The sequence below is a fragment of the Ovis canadensis genome, chromosome 1 (assembly GCF_042477335.2).
Source record: "Ovis canadensis isolate MfBH-ARS-UI-01 breed Bighorn chromosome 1, ARS-UI_OviCan_v2, whole genome shotgun sequence".
Taxonomy (NCBI): Eukaryota; Metazoa; Chordata; class Mammalia; order Artiodactyla; family Bovidae; genus Ovis; species Ovis canadensis.
In genome coordinates this window covers 190,176,427-190,202,193 of record NC_091245.1, presented here as the reverse complement: position 1 = coordinate 190,202,193, position 25,767 = coordinate 190,176,427, and the positions used below count along the sequence as shown (strand labels likewise).

General features: G+C 39.2%; 3 protein-coding genes across 9 annotated transcripts in view; 2 read left to right on the top strand and 1 right to left on the bottom strand.

Annotated features, from left to right (window-relative positions):
• Positions 1 to 7,159, top strand: part of PARP9 (poly(ADP-ribose) polymerase family member 9) — a 30,518-nt gene extending 23,359 nt beyond the window's left edge. For all 6 annotated transcript variants that reach the window (XM_069555608.1, XM_069555581.1, XM_069555626.1 and 3 more), the window contains exons 9-11: positions 2,481 to 2,617; positions 3,284 to 3,458; positions 6,349 to 7,159. In XM_069555608.1, the coding sequence (XP_069411709.1) occupies positions 2,481 to 2,617; positions 3,284 to 3,458; positions 6,349 to 6,719 (683 nt within the window). In that variant the 3' untranslated portion in view covers positions 6,720 to 7,159. The remainder of the gene's footprint in view (positions 1 to 2,480; positions 2,618 to 3,283; positions 3,459 to 6,348) is intronic.
• An 11,028-nt stretch (positions 7,160 to 18,187) lies between these two features.
• Positions 18,188 to 25,767, top strand: part of KPNA1 (karyopherin subunit alpha 1) — a 74,135-nt gene continuing 66,555 nt past the window's right edge. The window contains exon 1 of one of the 2 annotated variants that reach the window (XM_069555709.1): positions 18,188 to 20,854. The gene's annotated coding sequence lies outside the window, so the exon portion shown is untranslated. Of the gene's footprint in view, positions 20,855 to 21,127; positions 21,308 to 25,767 lie in introns of those variants that run through there. The other variant, XM_069555710.1, reaches the window with a different exon arrangement.
• LOC138421631 (serine/arginine repetitive matrix protein 1-like) lies at positions 18,225 to 24,889 on the bottom strand. Its single transcript, XM_070292387.1, has 5 exons — positions 24,825 to 24,889; positions 21,090 to 21,279; positions 20,494 to 21,030; positions 19,042 to 19,071; positions 18,225 to 18,554 (listed from the first exon to the last, which is right to left on the bottom strand). Exons 1-5 carry the CDS (start codon positions 24,887 to 24,889, stop codon positions 18,465 to 18,467), a joined length of 912 nt encoding a protein of 303 aa, XP_070148488.1. The 3' UTR covers positions 18,225 to 18,464.

The following is a 25,767-nucleotide window of genomic DNA, read 5'->3' as shown; positions in this document are numbered from 1 at the left end:
AAATCACATGAAAATATTCAAGGTTTTTCTTGAAATACATGGAGAACCTTGAATGATTTTAAGCAAAGACAAGGTCGCACTTGTATTTTAGAAAGATCATTGGTTGTAGTGTGGAGAATGAATTTAGTGCAAAAATTCAGATGCATAATTTCAAAGAATACCTTATTTTCCCCATGTGTTCTTAAAAATAGTTCAGGCAGATATAGTCGAAGTGAGTGGGAGTTCACAATAAATGTTGAGTCTATACTCCACAGAAAACCCAGTGTCAAAAAACACGGACAAAAGTAATATTCAAGAATGAGACCCAATATTATTACTGAGCTTTTGAAATGTAGTGAATGTGGGTCTCTAAACTGACATTGATACTTCTTAAGAGAACAAGGTTGAAAATAATACTGATCTCCTCTAAAGCTTGTGACATTAAGTTCATTCATAAAGTCGGCCTACTTTCCCAGCCACTGGCAATTTAGTCATGTAAGTCCCCTGCTGTGCTGCAAGGTGGCATTTTTTGGCAGTTGGTGACTAAGCATAGTATTCCATAGCAGTGTTTCAGAGGTTCATAAACCCTCAGCCCCTTCTAATCAGGTTAAGATCTTCATTAACAAAATGGACAATTTTGAACATCAGCTGTCTACGTGAACAGTATGTTTTAAATAATAGAAGTTAGGCATCTCCTCTTTTATGGTACTCTTTTGATCTTTCCTGGTGAGTGTTCCTGATAGCAGCAGTTTGTGGATCTTTGAGTTTCCAGTGCTCAGCCCAGTGCCTGGCATGTAATAGGAACTCAGTAAATGTTTGCTGAACTCTGAGATGGTTGGATGGCATCACTGACTCAATGAACATAAGTTTGAGCAAACTCGTGGAAATAGTGAAGAACTAGGAAGCCTGGTGTGCTGCAGTCCATGGGGTGGCAAAGAGTCGGACACTAATTAGTGGCTAAACAACAGCAACAATATTATACTTTATAAATGTGAGTCATTACTCTCCAGATTTTTTTTTGTCATTTGCCACTTAGTTTATTTCATTTTGGAAGTTACCTCAATTTTTAAATAATTTTGTTAATACGTAATTTATATACCATGAAATTCATTCATGTAAAGTATACAATTCAGTGGATTTTAGTATATATATAGAGTTGTACAATGATTGCTATGATCTTATCTTTTTCATTTTTCACTGGAGAATAATTGCTTTACAGTGTTGTATTGGTTTCTGCTATACAACTCTCCACATTTAACTTACAGACTCTTCCTTTGAAATGTCCTGGCATGGGAGTTATCTGCTATGGAGTTATGTCCCTCCTGCTCTGTTGCTTTCCAGAGTTACAACTTGGCTCTGGCCCTCTCTATGAGTTTCTCTGAATTAATCACATGTTTTTTTTGTGGTTAAATTGAGCCTACTCAGTTACATAATGTGCTGGGGAATAGGTCATTTTAGTATATTCAGTCTTAAGTCAAAAAGAAAGTAAACTGAAAGAAAAGAAGCCTTTTGGCGGGTTTTCATTTGTTCACCCATGTGTAGATATTTAGTCCAATAAGGAGCTCCTCTGGGCAATAAACGGATATCCCCTAAATGTAAAATTGGAATGAAGGAAAGAAATTAAGGAAGGAAAGAAGGAAAAAAAAGAGGGGAAAGGAAGGAAGATAGGAAAGACATTACACCATAAACTCAATCTCCAAATTTTGTTGTCCTTGGCTGGGTGGCATATGAATAACATATGTACTAAATATTCTGCCTTGCCTCTTACAGAAAGCACTGGGGAAAGCCAGGTTTATAACCTTAGATCTGTACTTACTAGCTTTGTGTTATTGAGCAAGTCACTTAACTAGTCTGAGTTTCTATTTTCCTGTTTGTAAAATTGTGTTAATTATTTCAGTGGTGGTGTTGTAATACTCAAATGACATAGAAATATGAAGCTGTTCTGAAAACTTTGAAGTGTTACATAAATGTCTGTTTTCCATCACTCCTTAATATTTTCTTATGTTTTTCTCTTTTTGTTGATTGGCATCCTGGCTAGAAATATAAACATTTCCTATTAACAAAACAACTATACATCATCATTATGGCATTGATAGGGAAAATATATATCAATGCTCTTTTTCCTCTTATCCCCTCAACTTCATAATCTAAATCAATCTGAGGACAAATTTATTACCCACCCCCCATTTTATCCTATGATTTCTCATGGGATTATAGCTGTCATTGCATGCCATAAATACATGAGGCATACAAATTAAACTGCTAATCTTCTCCAAAATTTTATAATTTATTTCATTTAATTTCTGCTTATTTATTTATTTGGCTGGGCTGTGCTGCTTTTGGGATCTTAGTTTCTCAACCAGAAATTGAACCCGGGCCCTGGCCATGGATACACTGAGCCCTAACCACTGAACCACCAGGAAATTCCCTCATTTAATCTTTTTACAAACCTTTTCCTCTCATAGATCACTGAGACAAAGTTTTATGTTACCTATTTTTAGGGCAGCACACTGATCAGCAACCAGAAAACCAGAATCAAGTGAAGGAAAAGACATTTCTGAAATGGCTAACGCTTTCAGCTCCAGAAATTCAGGATAAAAAAAAACAGTTTGAAGACTGTGGTTTGCGAGTTATAAAGGTATACTTAATTAAGGGAAGAATTTGACTCATCTTGCTATCATTCGGTTCCACAGCCAGAAGAAAAACTTGCCCACTGATGACTAAGCTGGTTGCTCATTGTCCTGTAATCCTAGGAGTTCGTCTGAAAGGAGGGCAGGGATGGGTAGGGATGAGGGGTATTGTTGGAATAAAGTGGTAGAAATGATGTTAGGATGTATAGAAGCGTAGTTCAAGACTCAGAGAAAAGCTATCTGCCTATCTTGAAACAAAATGTTTTATTACATAAAATATATATGTGTATATATATCCCATAAAATATATATGATAAAAGAAGCATTTATCACACTGTATTGTAATTGTTTACCTATTTTTATCTCTCACTAAGCTATAAGCTTTAGGAGAGCAAAGACTGTGTCTGCACTTGTCCATTTCATTACTAGTTCCTGGCACATAGCAACGGCTCAGTGAATTCTTATTAAAGAAGGGACAGGGAATTTTGAAGAGATAGAAGTCAAAATAGGAGAAAGTTGGAGTCAGGAGAGACTCTTCTGCAACTTTATATGAAAAGCAAATCACATGCGAAGTAATAAACACATAAGTGCTTTTCTTTTTGAAGCAGAGTATCAGGCAATTTAAGTAGCATTTCTCCAGCATCTTTTTCAGTTTTTCACTTCCTGGGCTGTAGGTAGAGAAGATAGACAATGTGCTTCTCATGGCTGCCTTCCAAGAAAGGAAGAAAATGATGGAAAGGAGAACCCTTGGAAAACCTGTGAGCTACAGGTTGTTTCAGCAAGTCCCACATCAGTTCTGCAAAACGGTATGCAGAGTCGGCTTTCACCGAGTGTACTCCGTGCCCTGTGGTAGGTGTCAGCCCCTCATAGTTGGGTTACTGTATGTGGGAGTTGGTGAGCAGACATCAGCAGGTGACTTACCACTAAGAGCATTTGTTGTTTCAGTGAGGGCATCATTTACACCTGGGATTTAGTGGTAAAGTCATTTGGAAAGGGTAATATTTAAAATTTATCTTTTATGTATTTTGTCACTGGTGGGTTTTATTTTGATGAAAGTGTTGGCAGTAAGAACTACATTTCACTGTTTTCCCCCTTTCTGTGTTTGTGGCCTCTCTACAGAGAACACCCTGGAGCTTTTTTTTTCCTTCTCTTATCTTGACAAAAAATTATCAACACTACCAAACCATCTTCCTCCTTAATTAAAAGAGCATTTTCCTGAATTTAATAAAGTTAGTCTTTTCTCTTCCATCCTTTTCATTTCCTGTAGCTGCTAGAGAATGAATTAGGCATCATCTGGCAGGTGAAATGAATATTTTAAGTTCCTTCCCAGTTATGGGAGTCCTATGTATAGTAGCTTCTGTGTCTCAGTTATACAAAAATATTGCATATTTTACCTCTGTATTTTCCACTTTAAATCTCTCCAGTTGAAGGTAAGTTTTTGTAGCCATCACAGAGGATACCTGGCAATGCAGCTTGATTTTGCCTGGTCCATTAAAGAGGTAGCTCTTGATCTTTACTTTCAAATATGTAGCATGACCCTTGTTGTAGAGCCTACTCCAAGTCTTGATTTCCGGAAAGCAAAGGGTCTGGGAATCATCTTCTCTTTGCCCCAGAGAAAACATAAGCAATACCTAGGGTAAAAATTGAACATGAACAGTTTTTCACCGGGGAATACAAACTGATAAATGAATCCTCACCAAGAAGTTTTTGAGTATAACCAGGAAAGTGATAATCAGTATGGTCCTTTCATTGGCAAAGTCTTAAGAATTCATGACTCCCATTTGCTCCTAAACCCATTGTAACTGGCTTTTCTGCACTCCACCACTGCCCCTTCTATTTTAACTTAAATTACTCCAAAAACATCAAGATCCTCCTATTTTCCAAATCCAGCAAGTGCCTTCTTTTCAGTTCTGTGACAGGTACTGCTAATTGCCTACCTGTCTGTATATATTTCTTCTCCAAACAGCTAAGACACACACCATTCTCCCAAGGAAGACAGTCCCAGACACTCATCTTATTTCATCAGTCTCAAGTTCAGGCAGTCTTCTCTTAAAGCTTAGAGGCAAAGCTATTGTCCTAATACACTCATTGTATAATGATGTGAGAGCGAGCAGGAAAATTGCAATAAAAACTCCCCATTTCGAAAGGGGAGAAGGAAAACACACAAGTCACTGGTCTGTACCACTAACTACATGCTGCTGAACTGGAATAGTAAGAACTCTATTCGGGGAGTGAAGTAAGACCCTTGTTTGCACTCTGGGGAAATCTTCATTTTGTATTGCTGCCTTTGGTCACTTCTAGGTGCACTGCTTACCAGGGGTCTAGAATGCTCCCAGGCTACTGATAGCTGGACTTGTAGGTGTTTTTTTCAGCCATACAGCTCCTTTAAAAACTAAGCAGCATGAGGCCTGTTTGTTTCTGGCCAAGTTTGTGTCTTTTTAACCCAGCCAAAGATCTTGTCTCCATCTAGTCTTTAAGCCTCAAGATTCCAGTCTTTTACCTACTGGCCTCTGTGCTCTGCTCATCTCCCTAGCCTTTAGCTTAACAGCCACTACCTTGAGGCAAATCAGACAGTAGATTCAGTGGGGAGATACTACTCATAAAGTGACTTGTGCCTATGTGTCTGGTGAGAATGCTTAACTGCAGGTGCCTGAAAGAAGTGTCCTCTGCTAGATAAACCACTCTTGTTGTTGTTCAGTCACTCAGTCATGTCCGACTCTTTGCAACCCCGTGGACTGCAGCATGCCAGGCTTCCCTGTCCTCCACTGTCTCCAGGGTTTGCTCAAATTCATGTCCACTGAGTCAGTGATGCTATCTAACCATCTCATCCTCTCCCGCCCCTTTCTCCTTTTGCCTTTAATCTTTCCCAGCATCAGGGTCTTTTCCAATGAGTCGGCTCTTTGCACCCGAAAGCCAAAGTATTGGAGCTTCAGCTTCAGCACCAGTTCATTCAGTAACTGCCTCAGGGCTTGGTCTGAAGTCAAGCTGTGGGGTTGGGATGTGATGGGGTCGGGCTCTGACTGTGTCTGAGGCCCAGTAAACCTGACACCTTTTCTTTCTCTAATATTCAGCCATCTTCTCTAACAGACAGGCAGGGTTTTAGCCCCTGGCATCGTATCCAAGCTCTAGGACACTTACTCATACATAGTAAAGTGACTGCAAGCTGCAGATCTGGAGATGTTTCTGTTCCTCACTGTGGGTATGTCTCAAGGGCCAGAACTAATGGGCAGGTGAACGATTACATGGCATGATTTCAGGGATACCAGAAAAGCTGCCCTGGGTCTTTGTTGCTGCACAGGCTTTTCTCTAGTTGCAGCAAGCAGGGGTTACTCTCTAGTTGCAGTGCACAGGCTTCTCATCGCTGTGGCTTCTCAGGAGTACGGGCCCTAGGGCATGTGGGCTTCAGTATTTGCAGCTCCCAGCTCCAGAGCATAGGCTCAGTAGTTGTGACACACAGGCTTAGTTTCTCTGTGGCATGTAGGGATCTTCCCTGACCAGGGATCAAACCCATGTCTCCTGCATTGGCAGGATTCTTTACCAATGAGCCAGTGGGGAAGCCCTATTAGTGACAATTTGCCACCACTGAACAACTTTGGGTGTCTTTGCTTCAGATACAGGGACTTGAGATCAGGAACTGGTGAGTATTTGGAGGACTAGGGAGTGAATACATATTAGTACCCAAATAGGCAATACAGTTTGTCAGATCATAATAATCTTTAAATATTTTTTCTCTTTTTAGACCAAAAATATGGAGCTGGAATATACTTCACCAAGAACCTCAAAAACATTGCACACAGGATCAAGAAAACATCTGCCACAGAAAAGCTGATCTGTGTGTTTGAAGCTGAAGTACTCACAGGCTTCTTCTGCCAGGGTAATGAGTTAAATATTGTTCCCCCACCATTGCAGCCTGGAACCATAGATAGCTGTGACAGTGTGGTTGACAATGTTTCCAGCCCTGAAACCTTTGTCATTTTTAGTAACACACAGGCTGTGCCCCAGTATTTGTGGACTTGCATCCAGGATCATGTACAGGGTTACTCAGGACAAATGATGCTCACTCCACAGCAGTCTTACAGTATGTTCTCAAGTGGCAGCTCTGTTGATTAACCTCTACATTATTTTAACAACAAACATGACCTTGCTTTGGAGGAACTAATCAAATAATAACTATCAGTGACTCAAAGAATGGTTTGAATATGTCAAATGGGTTGTCTTTATGGACTGACTGGGTGATTGAAGGATCAGCTACAAACCAGCATCTTAGTGCCTTCATCTTTGTCTCTGTCTCTTGGGGTTGGGGTGGATAGATACCAACTAAAACACTTTCAGGACTATTCCCTCTCCTTCAAGTTGTCTTTTCATCTTCTTTACCATAGGTAACAGCAAATATGCTTTATATGTAACAAAGAAATTTTCCAGTATATAATCCAGATCCTTTTATTTGTAAAATGATAATAGTGTAACATATTAAGACAGCAAGATGATTTCATATTTTGCAGAAAATCTTACAAAGTGCTTTGGATATCAAAATAAACACCTTTATCAAAGTAACTGACTCTGAAAATTATGTGTAAAATGAAATTATTTGGAGTGGAAGGATGCCAGAAGGCTGATATTCTACTGATCCCCTTTTTGGATCAGTAGAGCTTTTTCAACCAAAGCCACTCAAGCACCATGAGGCAAAATTATTAATTCATCCAATATATCTTGGCCACTAGATGTGTTTCAGTCACTTTCCAGGTACTGGGAATATGATGCTGGACAAGACAAATGTCTTCTTAAAGCTTCCAACCTAAATAATCACAAAGGCAGCTATGGACAGCTTACCAAGTGTGACTTGGTATAACAAAGAGGAATTACAAATTCTTTGGAAAAATTTGGGGAGGAGAGGGATACATGAATCTGGGGTTGGGAGGAAGTCCTTTAAAAAGAAAATGAAACTCAAGTTGAGACCTGAAGAATTTTTAAATTAGGTAAATTAAGGATAGAGCACACTGGGAGCAGAGTTGGAAGAGTTCTTAAAAAGCCTGAATCTACTTACTGACTGCGCTCATACTTGACTTCAGATTTCTGCTATGTAGTAGCCAGCTAATCTCAGCAGGTGTCTCTTTCTTATTCTGAGATCAATATTTCTCTACACTTCCAGACTTTTCTGACCCTCCTATCCTCAACCTCTTATCTAGAATACTTCTTCCTCATCTTATGTTAACCAGCATTCTTTATCTTGAAAGAAGCATATCTACCATCTCATATGGTACTGCCCTTGAATTTGGGGCAAGAGGCATCCCACCATGGACTTCCAGTTTGAGAGGATTTCACTCTGACCTTCATCTGGCCATGCCTGTCTCCACAAGGTGAGGAATACATGGGGTCAAGAGAATGTATCCATTTGGGACCTGCACATCTCACTTCTAAGCCACCTACTAGGTACCTGGAAATTCTAATTTCCTGGCTAAATGTTTACAAGTCTGTTTCCAGGACCTAATTGGGCCTCTTCTCAGGTATTTCCTTCCAACGGTGGACTGTTCCACAGCCTACATCAAGAATGGTCATGGGGTGACTGTTTTCAGGAATGGAGCTTAGACATGAGGGCTGATATGTTCACAGGTCTGTGCATGAGGCTGTGATACAGAGCCAAGGGTGAGAGGACTGATCTGAAAGATCTAGCTTATGTTTAACAGAGATTTCAAAACATGATGGAGAACAGGCAGTGTTCACAAGGATAAGGAAAAAAACCAAATTCATACCAAGAATATTGAAACTGTAGGCCACCAAAGAGGTGAACTTAAAAGCAGGCAGAGAGGACAGTCATTCAAGTCACCTACAAATGAACGACAATTAGACTGACAACATATTCCTTGTTGTAGTTAGTATAATGTCCTCCCTCTGCCCTTGCAAACATGTCCACACCTTAACCTCCTGAATCTGTGAATTTATTACCTTACATGGCAGAAGGCATTTTGCAGATGGGATTAAAGTTACCCTTCAGATGGGAAGTTACCAGGATTATCCAGGTGGGCCTAATCTAATCACCTAAGAGATGGCAGCACGAGAAGAGTTTGATGCCCTGTGCTTCTTCTGAGATGTAGGGGATTATGTGCAGGGACCAGTGAGAAGCTTCTAGGAGCTAAGGGTGGCCTTTAACTGACAACCAGCAAGGAAACTGAGATCTTAATCCTTTAACTGCATGGAACTGAATTCTGTCAATACCTGGAGTGAACAAGGAAATGGACTCAAAAGCTTCCAGAAAGGAGTGAAGCCTTCTAACATTTGATTTTAGTCCAGTGAGTCCTACACATAACTTCTGACCTACAGAACTATGAAGCAGTATAGTTGTGCTCTTTTAAATCCCTAAAGTTGTGCTAATTTGTTATGGCAGTAATAGAAAACTAATCTGAAGCCTGAAGACATTAGTGTAATATTTTCAAAGGGCTGAGAAAAATGAACTATTAACCTAGAATTCCATAATTAGCCAAACTTCTATTTTGCCATAATTTTTGAATAAAGACACTCTCAGATCACCAAGAATGGAATTTACCAACAATAGATAAACTGTCATTAAGGAATTTAATATTTAAAGGATATAATTCAGGGAGGAGGTAGAAAACACAAAAATCTAGGCTGCAAGAAGGCAGGATAAACAAAAAATGATAAATATGTAAATGGTAAACAATTATTGTCTATAAACAACCAATAATTTGGAGATTAAATAAGACAAATAAAACACTGACTAAAAAGAACGATATAAAAAAGTAAAATGGTGAAGAAATGAATACAGTTAAGTAGTTAAAAGGGATTTAAAGTCCTTGTGTTATTCAAGAGATTAGTATTATTAAGTTTATTATGTAGATTAAAATTTAAGGACAGCCACTGAAGGAAGTAAAGTACCTAACTTCTAAATAGTAGACAAAAAATAAAGTAGTTAAAAATTCCAAAAAACGGAAAATTGGAAAAGAGGCAAAAAAAAAAATCAGAGTTAGTTTAACCATGATACCAAAAAATAGACAACAGTACAAGATAGGAAAAGTACAGATACGCATTTACATAAATAGATTCACAAATTCTAATCAAAATATTAAGAAATGTAATTCAGTTCTGTATAAATAAATTATGGTCGAGTTGGGTTTATTTCAGAAATGCAAATATAGGTTAACTTTAGAATATCTACTGATGTAACTCACTATATAACTATATTAAAGGGTATGTTCATTGGAATATATAGAGAGAAATCATCTGATAAAGAATTTATAAAAGGATATCTACCAAAAACCTAGAGCAAGCATCATATTTCATGGTAAAACATTAGAGTGATTCCCTACAAAATCGGGAATGAGACAATGCTGCTTCCTATCACCATTTATCTTCAGCAGTGTATTAGAGCTTCTGTTAAGCACAGTAAAGAACAAACCAAAAGACTAAAAATAGAGAAACAAAAATGTCATTAAATCACTGTAAATATGATTGTTTATAGAAAGTCCAAGAAAATCTGGAGACAAATTACTAGAATTAATAAAATCATCCTGCAAAATTCTAAATAGGAATTTATATAAATCAATTTCATTTCTACGCATAAGAAACAGTAAACGTAAAGGCTTTTTTTAAACTAGTATAATAGCAACAGAAAAAATAATATAACTAGAATTAAATTTACAAAAGATATATAAACATTTCATGAAAAAAATGACAAAACATCATTGAAAGGAATCAAAGATGACCTAAATAATGGAGAGATATACTATATCTCATTAAGAGGAAGCCTCAATGTAATAGAGATGTCTATTCTCCAAAAACTTAATCTCATCAATTCAATATAATTTCAATCAAAATCTTAAGAGGTTTTCTTCATAGGAGCTGATGGAGTAATTATAAAAAATATTAAACAAAAAGGTCCAAGAAGATCCAAGGCAATTTTAACAAAAACAAAGTGCAGGTGACTTGACCTGTAATGTACTATGACTTATTATACTACTACAGTTATTAAGACGTGTTATTGGTGTAGGGATAGACAAAGAGACCAACTGAGCAGGATAGAAAGCTCCAAAACAGACCTGTGCCAATATGGAAACTTAAGAATATGTGTATTTTGAATACATATATCAAATGTATATGTATTGCTGCTGCTGCTAAGTCACTTCAGTCGTGTCAGACTCTGTGCGACCCCATAGATGGCAGCCCACCAAGCTCCCCCATCCCTGGGATTCTCCAGGCAAGAACAATGGAGTGTGTATATGTATTTACTACCCGCCAAATATGTAAATTTATATGATAAAGACAGAAGAATTACAGTGAAACAAATTAACAGGCCGGTTCTCCAAAACTGTCTAATAATCCTTGAAGAGGCCCAAAGGAGTCCAGAAAAGAATGAACCAACTGAACCTGAATTATTCAATATTATATGCATGTTGTGACAAAACTTCAAAAAGTAAAAAATTCCAGTTTGTTGGAAATAAGACTGTTTCAGACTTAAAAAACCCACTCCAGCACAGAGTCCGTCATGACTGAAAGCGACTTAGCAGCAGCAGCAGCAGACTTTAAAAAAAAAAAAAAAAGGTCCTTAGGAAAAAGCAGGGCTTCCAGGTAGCTCAGTGGTAAAGAATCCGCCTGCCAATGCAGAAGACACTGATTTAATCCCTGATTCGGGAAGATCCCACGTGCTGTGCAGCAACTGAGCCCATGTGCCACAACTACTGAGCCTGGGCTCTAGAGCCCTGTGAGACAACTACTCAAGCTCATGTGTCACAGAGCCCATGCTCTGCAACAAGAAGTCACTGCAATGAGAAGCCGTGCACCATAACTAGAGAGTAGCCTGCGTCCTGCCACAACTAGAGAAAATCCTGAAGACCTACCTGAGCCAAAAATAAATTTTTTTAAAAAAAGAAAACATCAACCAAATTAAACAGAATTTTCTGAATTTCTTCACTAAAACTGTAAATTCATTTGGAATCTTACTTCAACTTCACAATTTCAAATTACTTCTATGCTTTAAAACCATTTTCCCTGGGGAAGAGAGATCTAACTTTTGATGACATAGAATGTGCTTCAGAGTGTTTTAAAAACAATGGGCATTTTAGATATGGAGATGGTTAATTTACATGTATGGATGTGAGAGTTGGACTATAAAGAAAGCTGAGCACCAAAGAATTGATGCTTTTGAACTGTGGTGTTGGAGAACCTTGGACTGCAAGGAGATCCAATCAGTCCATCCCAAAGGAAATCAGTCCTGAATATTCACTGGAAGGACTGATGCTGAAGCTGAAACTCCAGTACTTTGGCCACCTGATGTGAAGAACCGACTCACTGGAAAAGACCCTAATGCTGGGAAAGATTGAAGGAAGGAGGAGAAGGGGATGACAGCGAATGAGATGGTTGGATGGCATCACCGACTCTGTGGACATGAGCTTGAGTAAGCTCTGGGAGTTGGTGATGAACAGGGAAGCCTGGTGTGCTGCAGTCCATGGATTTGCAGAGTCGGACACAACTGAGCAACTGAACTGAACTGAATTTACAGATGCAAAGGACCTGACTGACAAACAGTTGATTTACCAAAGTAAGTCTGTATATACAAAATTGGTGGACATTTGGGAGAACTGGAAATAAATTCCTACAATTTTAAAAACCTGCTGCACTAATAATTAAAATCCTAACTCTTCTTTTCTTAAACACTCATTTGTACCAACAATAGCAAGACTTAGTACTATGCAGGCAGAGGAACAGAGCTGCCAAGTCAAAAGTAATTTTGTTTGGCTATATTCAGTTTTACCATTATGTAAAAGAATAGATACCATAAAGCTTCAGGCAGCTCAGCGAAATATTGATGAAAAAGGAAACAAGAAAGTATAAAAATATCCCATTGTATCACGGGACAAAAACATATCATTTTTTTTTAATGAGATAGAATTTTTTTAAATTTATTTATTTTAGTTGGAGGCTAATTACTTTACAATATTGTAGTGGTTTTTGCCATACATTGATATGAATCAGCCATGGGTTTACATGTGCTCCCCATCCTGAACCTCCCTCCCACCTCCCTCTCCATCCCATCCCTCTGGGTCATCCCAGTGTACCAGCCCTGAGCACCCTGTCTATGCATCAAACCTGGACTGGCAATCTGTTTCATATATGATAATATACCTGTTTCAATGCTGTTCTCTCAGATCATCCCACCCTCGCCTTCTCTCACAGAATTCAAAAGACTGTTCTATATATCTGTCTCTTTTGCTGTCTTGCATATAAGGTTATCGTTACCATCTTTCTAGATTACATATATATGTGTTAGTATACTGTATTGGTGTTTTTCTTTCTGGCTTACTTCACTCTATATAACAGGCTCCAGTTTCATCCACCTCATTAAAACAGATTCAAATGTATTCTTTTTAATGGCTGAGTAATATTCCATTGTGTATATGTACCACAGCTTTCTTATCCACTCATCTGCTGATGGACATCTAGGTTGCTTCCATGTCCTGGCTATTATAAACAGTGCACGATGAACACTGGGGTACATGTGTCTCTTTCTATTCTGGTTTCCTTGGTGTGTATGCCCAGCAGTGGGATTGCTGGGTCATATGGCAGTTCTATTTCCAGTTTTTTAAGGAATCTCCACATTGTTCTCCATAGTGGCTGTACTAGTTTGCATTCCCACCAACAGTGTAAGAGGGTTCCCTTTTCTCTACACCCTCTCCAGCATTTATTGCTTGTAGATTTTTGGATAGCAGCCATTCTGACCAGAGTGAGAGTACCTGATTGTGGTTCTGATTTGCATTTCTCTGATAATGAGTGATGTTGAGCATCTTTTCATGTGTTTGTTAGCTATCTGTATGTCTTCTTTGGAGAAATGTCTGTTTAGTTCTTTGACCCATTTTTTGATTGGGTCGTTTATTTTTCTAGAATTGAACTGCAGGAGCTGCTTGTATATTTTTGAGATTAATTCTTTGTCAGTTGCTTCATTTGCTATTATTTTCTCCCATTCTGAAGGCTGTCTTTTCACTTTGTTTATAGTTTCTTTCATTTTGTAAAAGCTTTTAATTTTAATTAGGTCCCATTTGTTTATTTTTGCTTTTATTTCCATTACTCTGGGAGGTGGGTCATAGAGGATCCTGCTGTGATTTATGTCAGAGAGTGTTTTGCCTATGTTTTCCTCTAGGAGTTTTATAGTTCCTGGTCTTCCATTTAGATGTTTAATCCATTTTGAGTTTATTTTTGTGTATGGTGTTAGAAACTGTTCTAGTTTCATTCTCTTACAAGTGGTTGACCAGTTTTCCCAGCACCACTTGTTAAGGAGATTGTCTTTTCTCCATTTATATTCTTGCCTCCTTTGTCAGAAATAAGGTGTCCATAGGTGCGTGGATTTATCTCTGGGCTTTCTATTTTGCCATTGATCTGTATTTCTGTCTTTGTGCCAGTTCCATACTTTCTTGGTGACTGTAGCTTTGTAGTATAGCCTGAAGTCAGGCACGTTGTTTCCTCTTGTTCTATTCTTCTTTCTCAAGATTGCTTTGGCTATTCGAGGTTTTCTGTATTTCCATACAAATTGTGAAATGATTTGTTCTAGTTCTGTGAATAATATCATTGGTAGCTTGATAGGGATTTCATTGAATCTATAGATTGTTTTGGTAGTATACTCATTTTCACTGTATTGATTCTTCCAATCCATGAACATGGTATATTTCTCCATCTACTTGTGTCCTCTTTGATTTTTTTCACCAGTGTTTTATAGTTTTCTATATAAAGGTCTTTTGTTTCTTTAGGTAGATATATTCCTAAGTATTTTATTCTTTTTGTTGCAATGGTGAATGGAATTGTTTCCTTAATTTTTCTTTCTGTTTTCTCATTGTTAGTGTATATGCTAGGGATTTCTGTGTGTTATTTTTATATCCTGCAACTTTACTATATTCATTGATTAGCTCTAGTAATTTTCTGTTAGAGTCTTTAGGGTTTTCTATGTAGAGGATCATATCATCTGCAAACAGTGAGAGTTTTACTTCTTCTTTTCCAATTTGGATTCCTTTTATTTCTTTTTCTTCTCTGATTGCTGTGGCTAAAACTTCCACAACTATGTTGAATAGTAGTGGTGAGAGTGGGCACCCTTGCCTTGTTCCTGACTTTAGGGGAAATGCTTTCAGTTTTTCACCATTGAGGATAATGTTTGCTGTGAGTTTGTCATAAATAGCTTTCATTATGTTGAGGTATGTTCCTTCTATTCCTGCTTTCTGGAGAGTTTTTTACCATAAATGGATGTTGAATTTTGTCAAAGGCTTTCTCTGCATCTATTGAGATAATCATATGGTTTTTATCTTTCAATTTGTTGATGTGGTATATGATGTTGATTGATTTGTGGATATTAAAGAATCCTCGCATTCCTGGGATAAAGCTCACTTGGTCATGATGTATGATCTTTTTAATATGTTGTTGGGTTCTGTTTGCTAGAATTTTGTTAAGGATTTTTGCATCTATGTTCATCAGTGATATTGGCCTGTAGTTTTCTTTTTTTGTGGCATCTTTGTCTGGTTTTGGTATTAGGGTGATGGTGGCCTCATAGAATGAGTTTGGAAGTTTACTTTCTTCTGCAATTTTCTGGAATAGTTTGAGTAAGATAGGTGTTAGCTCTTCTCTAAATTTTTGGTAGAATTCAGCTGTGAAGCTGTCTGGTCGTGGGCTTTTGTTTGCTGGAAGATTTCTGATTACAGTTTCAATGTCCGTGCTTGTGATGGGTCTGTTAAGATCTATTTCTTCCTGGTTCAGTTTTGGAAAGTTATACTTTTCTAAGAATTTGTCCATTTCTTCCAAGCTGTCCATTTTATTGGCATATAGTTGCTGATAGTAGTCTCTTATGATCCTTTGTATTTCTGTGTTGTCTGTTGTGACTTCTCCAATTTCATTTTTAATTTTGTTGATTTGATTCTTATCCCTTTGTTTCTTGATGAGTCTAGCTAACGGTTTGTCAATTTTACTTATCTTCTCAAAGAACCAGCTTTTAGCTTTGTTGATTTTTGCTATGGTCTCTTTTGTTTCTTTTGCATTTATTTCTGCCCTGATTTTTAAGGTTTCTTTTCTTCTACTAACCCTGGGGTTCCTCATCTCTTCCTTTACTAGTTGCTTTAGGTGTAGAGTTAGGTTATTTTTTTTGACTTTTTTCTTGTTTCTGGAGGTAAGCCTGTATTGCTATGAACCTTCCCCTTAGCACTGCTTTTACAGTGTCCCATAGGTTTTGCATTGCATTTTCATTTTCATTCATTACTATGCATAGTTTGATTTCTTTTTTGATTTCTTCTATGATTTGTTGGTTATTCAGAAGTGTGTTGTTTAGCCTCCATATGTTGGAATTTTTAATAGTTTTTTTTTTCCTGTAATTGAGATCTAATCTTACTAAATTGTGGTCAGAAAAGATGATTGGAATGATTTCAATTTTTTTAAATTTACCAAGGCTAAATTTATGGCCCAGGATGTGATCTATCCTGGAGAAGGTTCCGTGTGCACTTGAGAAAAAGGTGAAATTGTTTTGGGGTGAAATGTCCTATAGATATCAATTAGGTCTAGCTGGTTCATTGTGTCATTTACAGTTTGTGTTTCCTTGTTAATTTTCTGTTTGGTTAATCTATCCATAGGTGTGAGTGGGGTATTAAAGTCTCCCACTATTATTGTATTATTGTTAATCTCCCCTTTCATACTTGTTAGCATTTGCCTTACATATTGTGGTGCTCCTATGTTGGGTGCATATATATTTATAATTGTTATGTCTTCTTCTTGGATTGATCCTTTGATCATTATGTAGTGTCCTTGTCTCTTTTCACAGCCTTTATTTCAAAGTATATTTTATCTGATATGAGTATTGCTACTCCTGCTTTATTTTGGTCTCCATTTATGTGAAATATCTTTTTCCAGCCCTTCACTTTCAGTCTGTATGTGTCCCTTGTTTTGAGGTGGGTCTCTTGTAGACAGCATATATAGGGGTCTTGTTTTTGTATCTATTCGGCCAGTCTTTGTCTTTTGGTTGGGGCATTCAATCCATTTACATTTAAGGTAATTATTGATAAGTATGGTCCCGTTGCCATTTACTTTGTTGTTTTGGGTTCGTGTTTATACCCCCTTTCTGTGTTTCCTGTCTAGAGAAGATCCTTTAGCATTTGTTGAAGAACTGGTTTGGTGGTGCTGAATTCTCTCAGCTTTTGCTTGTCTGTAAAGCTTTTGATTTTCTCCTTCATATTTGAATGAGATCCTCACTGGGTACAGTAATCTGGGCTGTAGGTTATTTTCTTTCATCACTTTAAGTATGTTCTGCCATTTCCTCCTGGCCTGAAGAGTTTCTACTGAAAGATCAGCTGTTATCCTTATGGGAATCCCCTTGTGTGTTATTTGTTGTTTTTCCCTTGCTGCTTTTAATATTTGTTCTTTGTGTTTGATCTTTGTTAATTTGATTAATATGTGTCTTGGGGTGTTTTGCCTTGAGTTGATCCTGTTTGGGACTGTCTGGGTTTCTTGGACTTGTGTCACTATTTCCTTCCCCATTTTAGGGAAGTTTTCAACTGTTACCTCCTCGAGTATTTTCTCATGGCATTTCTTTTTGTCTTCTTCTTCTGGGACTCCTATGATTCGAATATTGGGGCGTTTCACATTGTCCTAGAGGTCCCTGAGGTTGCCTTCATTTCTTTTAATTCTTTTTTCCTCTCTGCTTCATTTATTTCTACCATTCTGAGATAGAATATCTTTTTAAATAGTTCCATTGTATTTATATTCTCCTTTACAAAATTCCTTCATTTCTGTAATATTTAGTTTAGTTCAGTCTCTCAGTCATGTCTGACTCTTTGTAACTCCATGAACTGCAGCACACCAGGCCTCCCTGTCCATCACCCAGCTCCTGGAGTACACCCAAACCCATGTCCATTGAGTCGGTGATGCCATCCAACTATCTCATCCTCTGTCGTCCCCTTCTCCTGCCCTCAATCTTTCCCAGCATCCGGGTCTTTTCCAATGAGTCAGTTCTTCGCATCAGGTGGCCAAAGTATTGGAGTTTCAGCTTCAACATCACTCCTTCCAATGAATACCCAGGACTGATCTCCTTTAGGATGGACTGGTTGGATCTCCTTGTAATCCAAGGGACTCTCAAGAGTCTTCTCCAACACCACAGTTCAAAAGCATCAATTCTTCGGCACTCAGCTTTCTTTATAGTCCAACTCTCACATCCATACACGACCACTGGAAAAACCATAGCCTTGACTAGATGGACCTTTGTTGGCAAAGTAATGTCTCTGCTTTTGAATATGCTGTCTAGGTTGGTCATAACTTTCCTTCCAAGGAGTAAGCATCTTTTAATTTCATGGCTGTAATCACCATCTGCAATGATTTTGGAGCTATAACATAGCTTACAAAATTTGAATATGCCAGAGTTTCTAAAAAAAGTTAGAATAAGTTGCCAAACCAGACAGAAACAAAAATATTGTTATGAAAAATTGTATTCTTCTCACAAATTATTTTCTTAATTAGTCGTGTTCACAAAAGAGAATTTTACTCCACACTGCTTGTGGAGTAGAAGTAGGCATAACCACTTGTGAAGTAATTGGACAATATCTAGTATATTAGTTTTCCATTGCTGTGGAACAATTACCAGAAACGCAGTGTCTTAAAACACATTTATTATCCAACAGTTTCTGTGAGCTAGGGTTACAGGCACACTTGAACTGTTTCCTCTATTCAAGGTTTCACAAAGTTGCAATCAAGGTGTTCGGTTGTCTTCTCTGGAGGCTTGATTGGGAAAGAATCCACTTCTAAGCTCTCTAAGATTGTTGGCAGAATTCATTTCCTTGTGGTTGTAGTGTTGAGGCTTCTGACTGGTTGCACCCAGGTTCTAGAAACCATCTACACTTCCCTGCCACCAGGCCCTCTCCATAGGCAGTTCTCAACATGAAAGCTTGCTGCTTCAAAGGCCAGTAGCAGTGGGTCTAGCTCCTGTCAGGTAAGATAGAGACATATAGTGCAATGTAATCATTTTTACCATATTCTATCGGCCAGAAGTAAGTCATAGGTCCTGCCCACATTCGAAGGGCAGGGCAAAAGCAAGGGGCAAAGACCATGGGGGCCATCTTAGAATTCTGCCTACCACATCTAGTAAAGTTTACGATGCAGTGTCTTAGGATCTAGCATTTTCTCTGTACCCATGAAGATACATACAAGAACATTCATAACAGCATTGTTTGTAATAGCAAAACCATTGTTCTATAAGGTAAACTTAAAAAAATTTTAAATACAAAAAGATTTAGTCAGAGAGACATTAGCTAACAAAACACTATGTATGGTACAAGAACATTTTTGTAAAAGTAACATATTTATAGGAATTCTGCTTCAGCAATGGACTACTATTATCTTGAACAAGTCTTCCCACCACTGATTACAGCTGGGCAAAATATAATAAACATTAAAGCACTGAGGAGCTTACCACAGCAGTGAGAACTTGTGGGTCCAAGATCTGGAAGAAAGGAAAGGGAACCGATCAGAAGTGAGCATGATGTTTGCCATTATCTTTCCACCTGAAGTTATTGCTAATTCTGAAAGCAGTGGCTGAAAACTTGTGTAGAGTTTTTGGCTGTCTCATGGGGTTGAAGAGCCTGAATCAAAAGGAAGAGTGAAGTGAAAGTCACGTTTGGCTCTTTGTGACCCTGCAATTCTCCTGGCCGGAATACTGGAGTGGGTAGCCTTTCTGTTCTCCAGGGGATCTTCCCAACCCAGGGATTGAACTAAGGTCTCCCACATTGCACGCACATTCTTTACCAGCAGAGCCACCAGGGAAGCCCAGGAATACTGGAGTGGGTAGCCTATCCCTTCTCCAGCAGATCTTCCTGCCCCAGGAATCAAACAGGGGTCTCCTGCATTGCAGGAGGATTCTTTACCAACTGAGCTATCAGAGAAGCCCTGAAAAGGAAGAGTGGCCCTAGTAAATACTTCAGATTGGTCAGGACCCACATGGGATACCCCAACTAGAAGAAAGGGTGAACTGGAAAGAAACTAGTTTTCACAGACCCTAAAGTCCAGCTCTGAATAATATTAATATTAGCTCCTGATTGGAATAAAGTGATCTGTCCTTAGCTCAGTGGTGGTGAGCTAAGTCATGTCTGACTCTTTTGCAACCCCGTGGCCAAGTCTCCCCCTTAGAACACATTCCCTTTCACCAGGGCCCTTGATCGAACTCAACACATCCTAGAAAACACACTTTAGTGGGAAACACTGATGTGGCAGAAAGACATCCAGGACAAATGAACACTGCATCGTATGGTCCTCTCTCCCGCTCTAATGTTACAGAGTTATCCCATTTCTTCCACCCTGCTTCTCCGTGTGTGTTTTAGGTTGATTTGATAAACCGTTATATGTGAGACTTTATATTCTGTGACCTCTGCTTGGCTGCCTTCAGTCTTTCTTTAGAAGCCACTGCTCAAAAAGAATCCCCCAAAGAGAATTCCGTCAAATTTAACAGTAAATTATTTGCCCCAAATTTTCGTTGGAGAACATTTGTTGAGAGTAAAGCCAGCGTTCATGTTTCGTTTAATTCCTTAATGAATTCTGATACTGCTCAGTGCATTACCAGGCAAAGCGGGACGGGACAGAACCAAATATGATATAGCCCGAAGTTTTCTCAAACGTGCTGCACGTGAACCCCTGAGCCATGAGGCGCTGACTTATAACTCTTGTAAAAATCCCTCAGCCTTCATTCATTCCATCAACGTGTTCTAGTTAACAACCGTGTCAGTGGCTAGCTATAGACAGGTGAGCGAAGATCGACCTGCCGCCCTGGAAGAACTTCGAAGACAAAACATAACTTTGCACTTCAGCCTAAGAACTACCGTTTCATTGTCACTCCAGCATGACTCTCCAACCCTTGTCATTAACTGCCCACCTTCTCAATCGGACCTTCTCCCGGACTCCAGACTCTCTCCACTGGTTCCCAGCTAACCGCCAGAGCCTCCAGAGAACAAGCTGAAAGACTACATCTCCCGGCAGCCTCTGCAGCAGAGTGGTGAAGAGCAACGCGCAAGTGCGCGGCCCGGCCCCCGCGCGCAGGCGCACTGCGAACGCCGGCTGAGCTAGGTCTCGCTGTGCTGGGTGCGCGGCGGCGGAGGCGACGAGCGAGGCCTGGTGAGCACCGCGCGGCGAGAGCCGACTCTTTCGAGGTTGTGTGTAGAAGACGGACGGCAGGCGAGCGAGCGAGGCAGAGGCTCACCCCAGAAGTGGCACCGGGATCGGTTGCCTTGAACCTGGTGAGTGCGGGGCTGTGGCGGCCCCCGACCCCTCCCCCTCCCGCCAGCCGATCCGGCAGTCCTCGGCGGGACCCAGGAGAGGCCCCGCGGCGAGGGCCGGCCGCCGCCTGTGCTCGAGCTCGGGTTCCTGGGCCTGGGCACTCGCGGCGCGTCCGTGCGTCACGGGCCCGGTTGTCCTAACGGCCGCGCGGCAGGCGGAGGGGACGGTGGGGGTGGGGAGCGCTGGTGTGTTCGCCATCGGGAACGCCGGTGGAGGCGAGGCGGGGCGGGGCGGGGCGGGGTGGCGCGGCAGCCGGGCTGTAAGCGGCGCCGGGGACTGCGGGGCGCAGAGGCTGCGGGGCGGCGAGGAGGCAGCGCGGAGCCGAGCAGGCAGCGCGGAGCCAGCGCCGCGGCCCCACGCAGACGGGCGTGGGGGCGGGGGTGGGCTGCGCAGAGTGTGCGTGACTGAGCCAGGTGAGAATAGGGGATGGGGGTGTGTGTAAAAACCCTAACTGAGGCAGTAGGGAACGGTCTGGTCTCGGAAATTGTCAAGTTTCAGCCAGAGCCGGAGGTTCGGGGGAAGGGGCAGGGGAGTGGAGACGGCCGACTGCAGTTTACAGATGTCATAACAACATGGGCCTGAAGCGGCTGACAGGGGTGTGGTAATTATAGGAATGACAGAACTTAGTCTGCACACAGCGTGTGTCAGTGGTGATGCGAGAGAAGCTCAAAATGGGAGGAGAGGACTGAAGGATGACTGGAGTCCGGGAAGCCGTCATGAAGGAATGTTTTCGGTTTGAATGGAAGTATTTAATGTTCGGCTTCTAAGCAAACGATGTCAAGATAATTGATTTTTAAGGTTTAAATTCTGAATAAACAGTTTGGAAGTAATTTTTCTAAGCATACTATTAAATAACATTTCTAACTTTTCAGTCCTCTTTTCCTTTAATAAACACTTCCTTAAAAACCTGTTTCTTAACAGTAGATGAGTAAGTGATGTTTCCCTTCATGTTACTTCAAGGCTCATTATTGACATTTTCCCCTTGTTCTTGCGTTTGTAATATTTTGAAAGTAATTCACAAGCTATTCCCCTTCCATTTTAAAGATTGAAGAGATGAAATTTTAACTTCAAAGGAAAGGAAGGATGAACTCTGTTGTACTTTTACTGAAATAGTTTATTCTTTGATGGCACTGTTGTGTTTAACACCGGGTTTTCAGTTGGAGAACTTGAGAGAAGTTAAAGGGGTAACGTTTAATGAACTTTTTTCCAGATACTGTGCTAAATACTTTCTGTAGAGTAAAAGGTTTAATGCTTACAGTAACTTTGAAGTGTGTTATTTTTTTCCTTTTCTACAGATTAAAGCTTTGAGGGTTAGAGAAGTTAAGTAACTTACCTAGGTGTTGCAGCTCTTGTTAGAACAGAATCACTGACATTTTAGGAATTATTTCTCCTCTCCTTTCATACTTCTTGGTTGTGTTTTCTTTTTTTGGTCCCTTCATATGCTCAGAGACTGGGGATGTGGACATGATCAAGACATTGTTCCTGTCCTCATGGAATTTATAGTGTTGCAGAGAAGACTAATAGATAAAGACTATAAATATTGACTGCGTAAAATTTTATCGGTCATTATAATTGAGCGGGAGCTGTACTAAAAAGCAAAGGAAGTTCAAATGGAATCAAACAACGCAAGCCTTGAGTGTTTACAGTCTGGTAGAGAAGCAAAACATGCATTTATGAAAACCTAGACTAAGCTAAATGATAGAAATTAACACATCACCAGTGTACTTGCATTATGTTACTTTAGATCCTTATAGAAATTCCTTCACAGAACTGTGAATTAATATTTTGTACTTTAACTTTTATCTAGGATTGGGACATTAGAAAGGGAACATGAAAAAACTCTTCCTTGCTACCCAAGACACTGTTTGTAATTTATTTACTGATCCTTATAAAGTATAAACCTTAAAGACAGGTTCTTTTAAGCCCTCAGTGACAGGCCTTTTTGATTTTTTTCTTTGCTTTACAAAAAAATTTAAACAAATGACTCTTTTTATTAGATCATTTCTATTCGTAAGCCATCCTGTTTCTCTTTATACTTTGGCTATTAGGAGGCTCAGAGCTGTGATCAGCTTTGGTAATTTTCATAATTTTCCTTTGCTTTAACTGTGTTATAAACTATACCAGATAGTCTGGAATTGCTGCTCTCAGTTGTTTCCTGGACTACTTGTTCTCTGTTGCTCTCAATTTTATTTTTACCTTTTCCCTCTCATTTGAGAGTAGGGTTTATTTATTTTATCTGCAGTATGTTAGCATAATGTTTGTTGAATTAATGATAAAGTCTTGATGGTTTATGAATTTGTTTTTAAGTCTGTCAGATTGTTTATAGAAGTATGTGTGCTTTGTATAAAATCAGTTAAGACTTTTGGCCATGCAAGTAAAGGTGACTGACATAAAGATAATTCCCTGTTAGATAAAGATAATTCCCTGTTACTCTCTTTAAGGTTTCTGTATTTTGCAGGGTATTCTGAATTCAGCCATAATAATGGAAGAAAACATTGAAAATGGTAAACAATTCAATTAGCTGATTGGAGCTGATTTCACTCCATTCTTGCTGCAGTAAGCAGGAGGTGGCCCCAAGCCAGCTGGGAGCCAGATAGGACCTTCATTAGAAAATTTTTAAGTCTTTGCAGTGACAGAGCAGGAATGAAGACTGATGGAACATTCAATTTTTTGTTTGTTTGTTTTTGAAGTTGATAATGCTCCTACACAACAGACCTTAGCGATAAAATGGTTCTGATCGAATGTATTAGACTAATTGGAACAGTGTTTGAAAGCAGGCAATAATCCAAAATGTGGATAATGAGGATAATCTCCTTCACATAATAAGAATAATGCTGCACTTCATATACAAAGATAAGTCTGCTTACTCATCATGATTGATTTTTCAGTGTGAGGAGGGATATGTGCTGAGTTGTCCATGAGTCTTTGTATTCTGTGACCAGCAAGGCAGCTTGGGGTCAAAATGGGGGTTTTTAGCTAGGGAGCAGAAAGACAAGCAAAAGTTGCTCTAACATCTGTTGATGGGTCAAGTACTACATCAGGTGTTTTCACCTGATTATCCTGCAAAACCACATTGAGAAGGTGGTTACATGTATAGGATGGTTAAGTAACTTGTCCTACTTTACAGAGTTAAGTGGTGGAGTTGGGATTTAATCACAGGGCTATTTGTACTATGTTCTCATCAATCGTTAAAGCTTGATTTTGTCTTGGTTTGCGGTTCAGTCTTCTGCTCCTCAAACTAGATATAGTTTGTTTAACACCAAGAAATAATATTGTGAAGATCTAATTTACTAAAAGCTGAAAGGCCATTGGAATTCCTTGCTTTACTGACAATAAAAAATACAATTTTTAAATTAGAATAGTATCTGTAAAACAACTGTTCCCTTTCCCACCCTTCACACTTGAGAGGCTACTTATTTATTTCTTTTAGCTGTTTCCTCTTTCATATTTATAAATAACTTGTTCCTATAGCTGTTTCTTGATACAGCAATTTTAGGCATTATCTATTGACTTTCCACGTTTACACATATCCTTTAAATATATTTATTTAGATGTTTATTAAGTCGGCGTTTAGTTATAACTATGTAAATAATTATAGCAGGACCATGCAGTATATTATGATAGCATTTATTCTTTTAACCAGTTTTTGTTTTTCCAGGAGTAATACCTGTTTTCCCTTTTCCATTTTGAGACAGCTGTCCTAGAACCTTCTATCCTTTTAAAGCAATCTGGACTGATTACTTTCTAGGCTTATTGCACAGCTGTCACCCTGAAACTTCTCTTTATGTCACCTTAAAATTTTCTGTGCCCTGCTCCGATATTGGATCTCCTATTTTCCATGTTTTTTTTCACTTCCAGAGAAAGGGTACCTGGGAAGCAAAAACTTTGTTTTTAAGATCTTGCATGGCTGAAAAAAAATCTTTATTTTACCTGTGCATTTCATCAATCATTTGTCTTGAGTATAAAAATCCAAGTTTAAAAAGTTTGGAAGTCATAGTTCCGTTGTTTTCTGCATTCTAATGTTGCCATTGAAGTCCATAGCCATTCTTATTCCTCATTTATATGTGACCTTCCCTGCCTTTTTCCCAATCTCCAGAAGCTTTTAGAGTTTTTATTTTAAACCCCTGAAATTCCATAATGTGTCTAGATTTTTTTTTTTCTTTTTTAAGGGCACTCAGTGGGTCCCTACAAGCTGGGGATTTGTGTCCTTTAGTTTTGGCAAATTTATTATTATTAGGGCTTTAGGCTTCCCTGGTGGCTCAGAGGTTAAAGCGTCTGCCTCCAATGTGGGAAACCTGGGTTCAATCCCTGGGTGGGGAAGATCCCCTGGAGAAGAAAGTGGCAACCAACTCCAGTATTCTTGCCTGGAGAATCCCATGGACAGAGGAGCTTGGTAGGCTACAGTCCACGGGGTCACAAAGAGTCAGACATGACTGAGTGACTTCACTTTCACTTTAGGTTAAAAAAAGTTACACTTAACTATGCTTCCCATTTTTGGACACTATCATCAGACTATACAATCCTCTTTCATTTCTGAACCCTACTTCCATTACTTTTTCTAGTAGGTACCCACTGCATTATGGCTGATACATTCCTTGATTATATATGAATCATGAAATATGTAGTGTGTTGTGTGTATGTATATTTAGTTTTTGTATTGTGTTATATACCTTGTTTGGCTTCTTACTATTTTTACTCAGCATTGTTTTGGAGACCTTTCTGTTTTGTGTGTACATATAATTGTGTATAATGTAGAATTCCATAATATGCACATACCACATTTTACTTCTTATTCCCTAATCACTGACACCTGAGTTGCCTTCCTGGCATCACAAGTACACTGTGGTAAATATACTCTTATTTGTACATCCTT

Excerpts from the sequence above, each read along its gene's own strand:
- LOC138421631 (XM_070292387.1), bottom strand. The coding sequence starts at position 24,889 with ATGACTTCCAAACTTTTTAAACTTGGATTTTTATACTCAAGACAAATG. Across the intron at positions 21,031-21,089 it reads CTCCACCGGCGTTCCCGATG|GACAACCGGGCCCGTGACGC; the intron begins GCGAACACACCA and ends CGCGGCCGTTAG. Across the intron at positions 19,072-20,493 it reads GAGAAGGTCCGATTGAGAAG|ATCTTGGACCCACAAGTTCT; the intron begins GTGGGCAGTTAA and ends CCTTTCTTCCAG.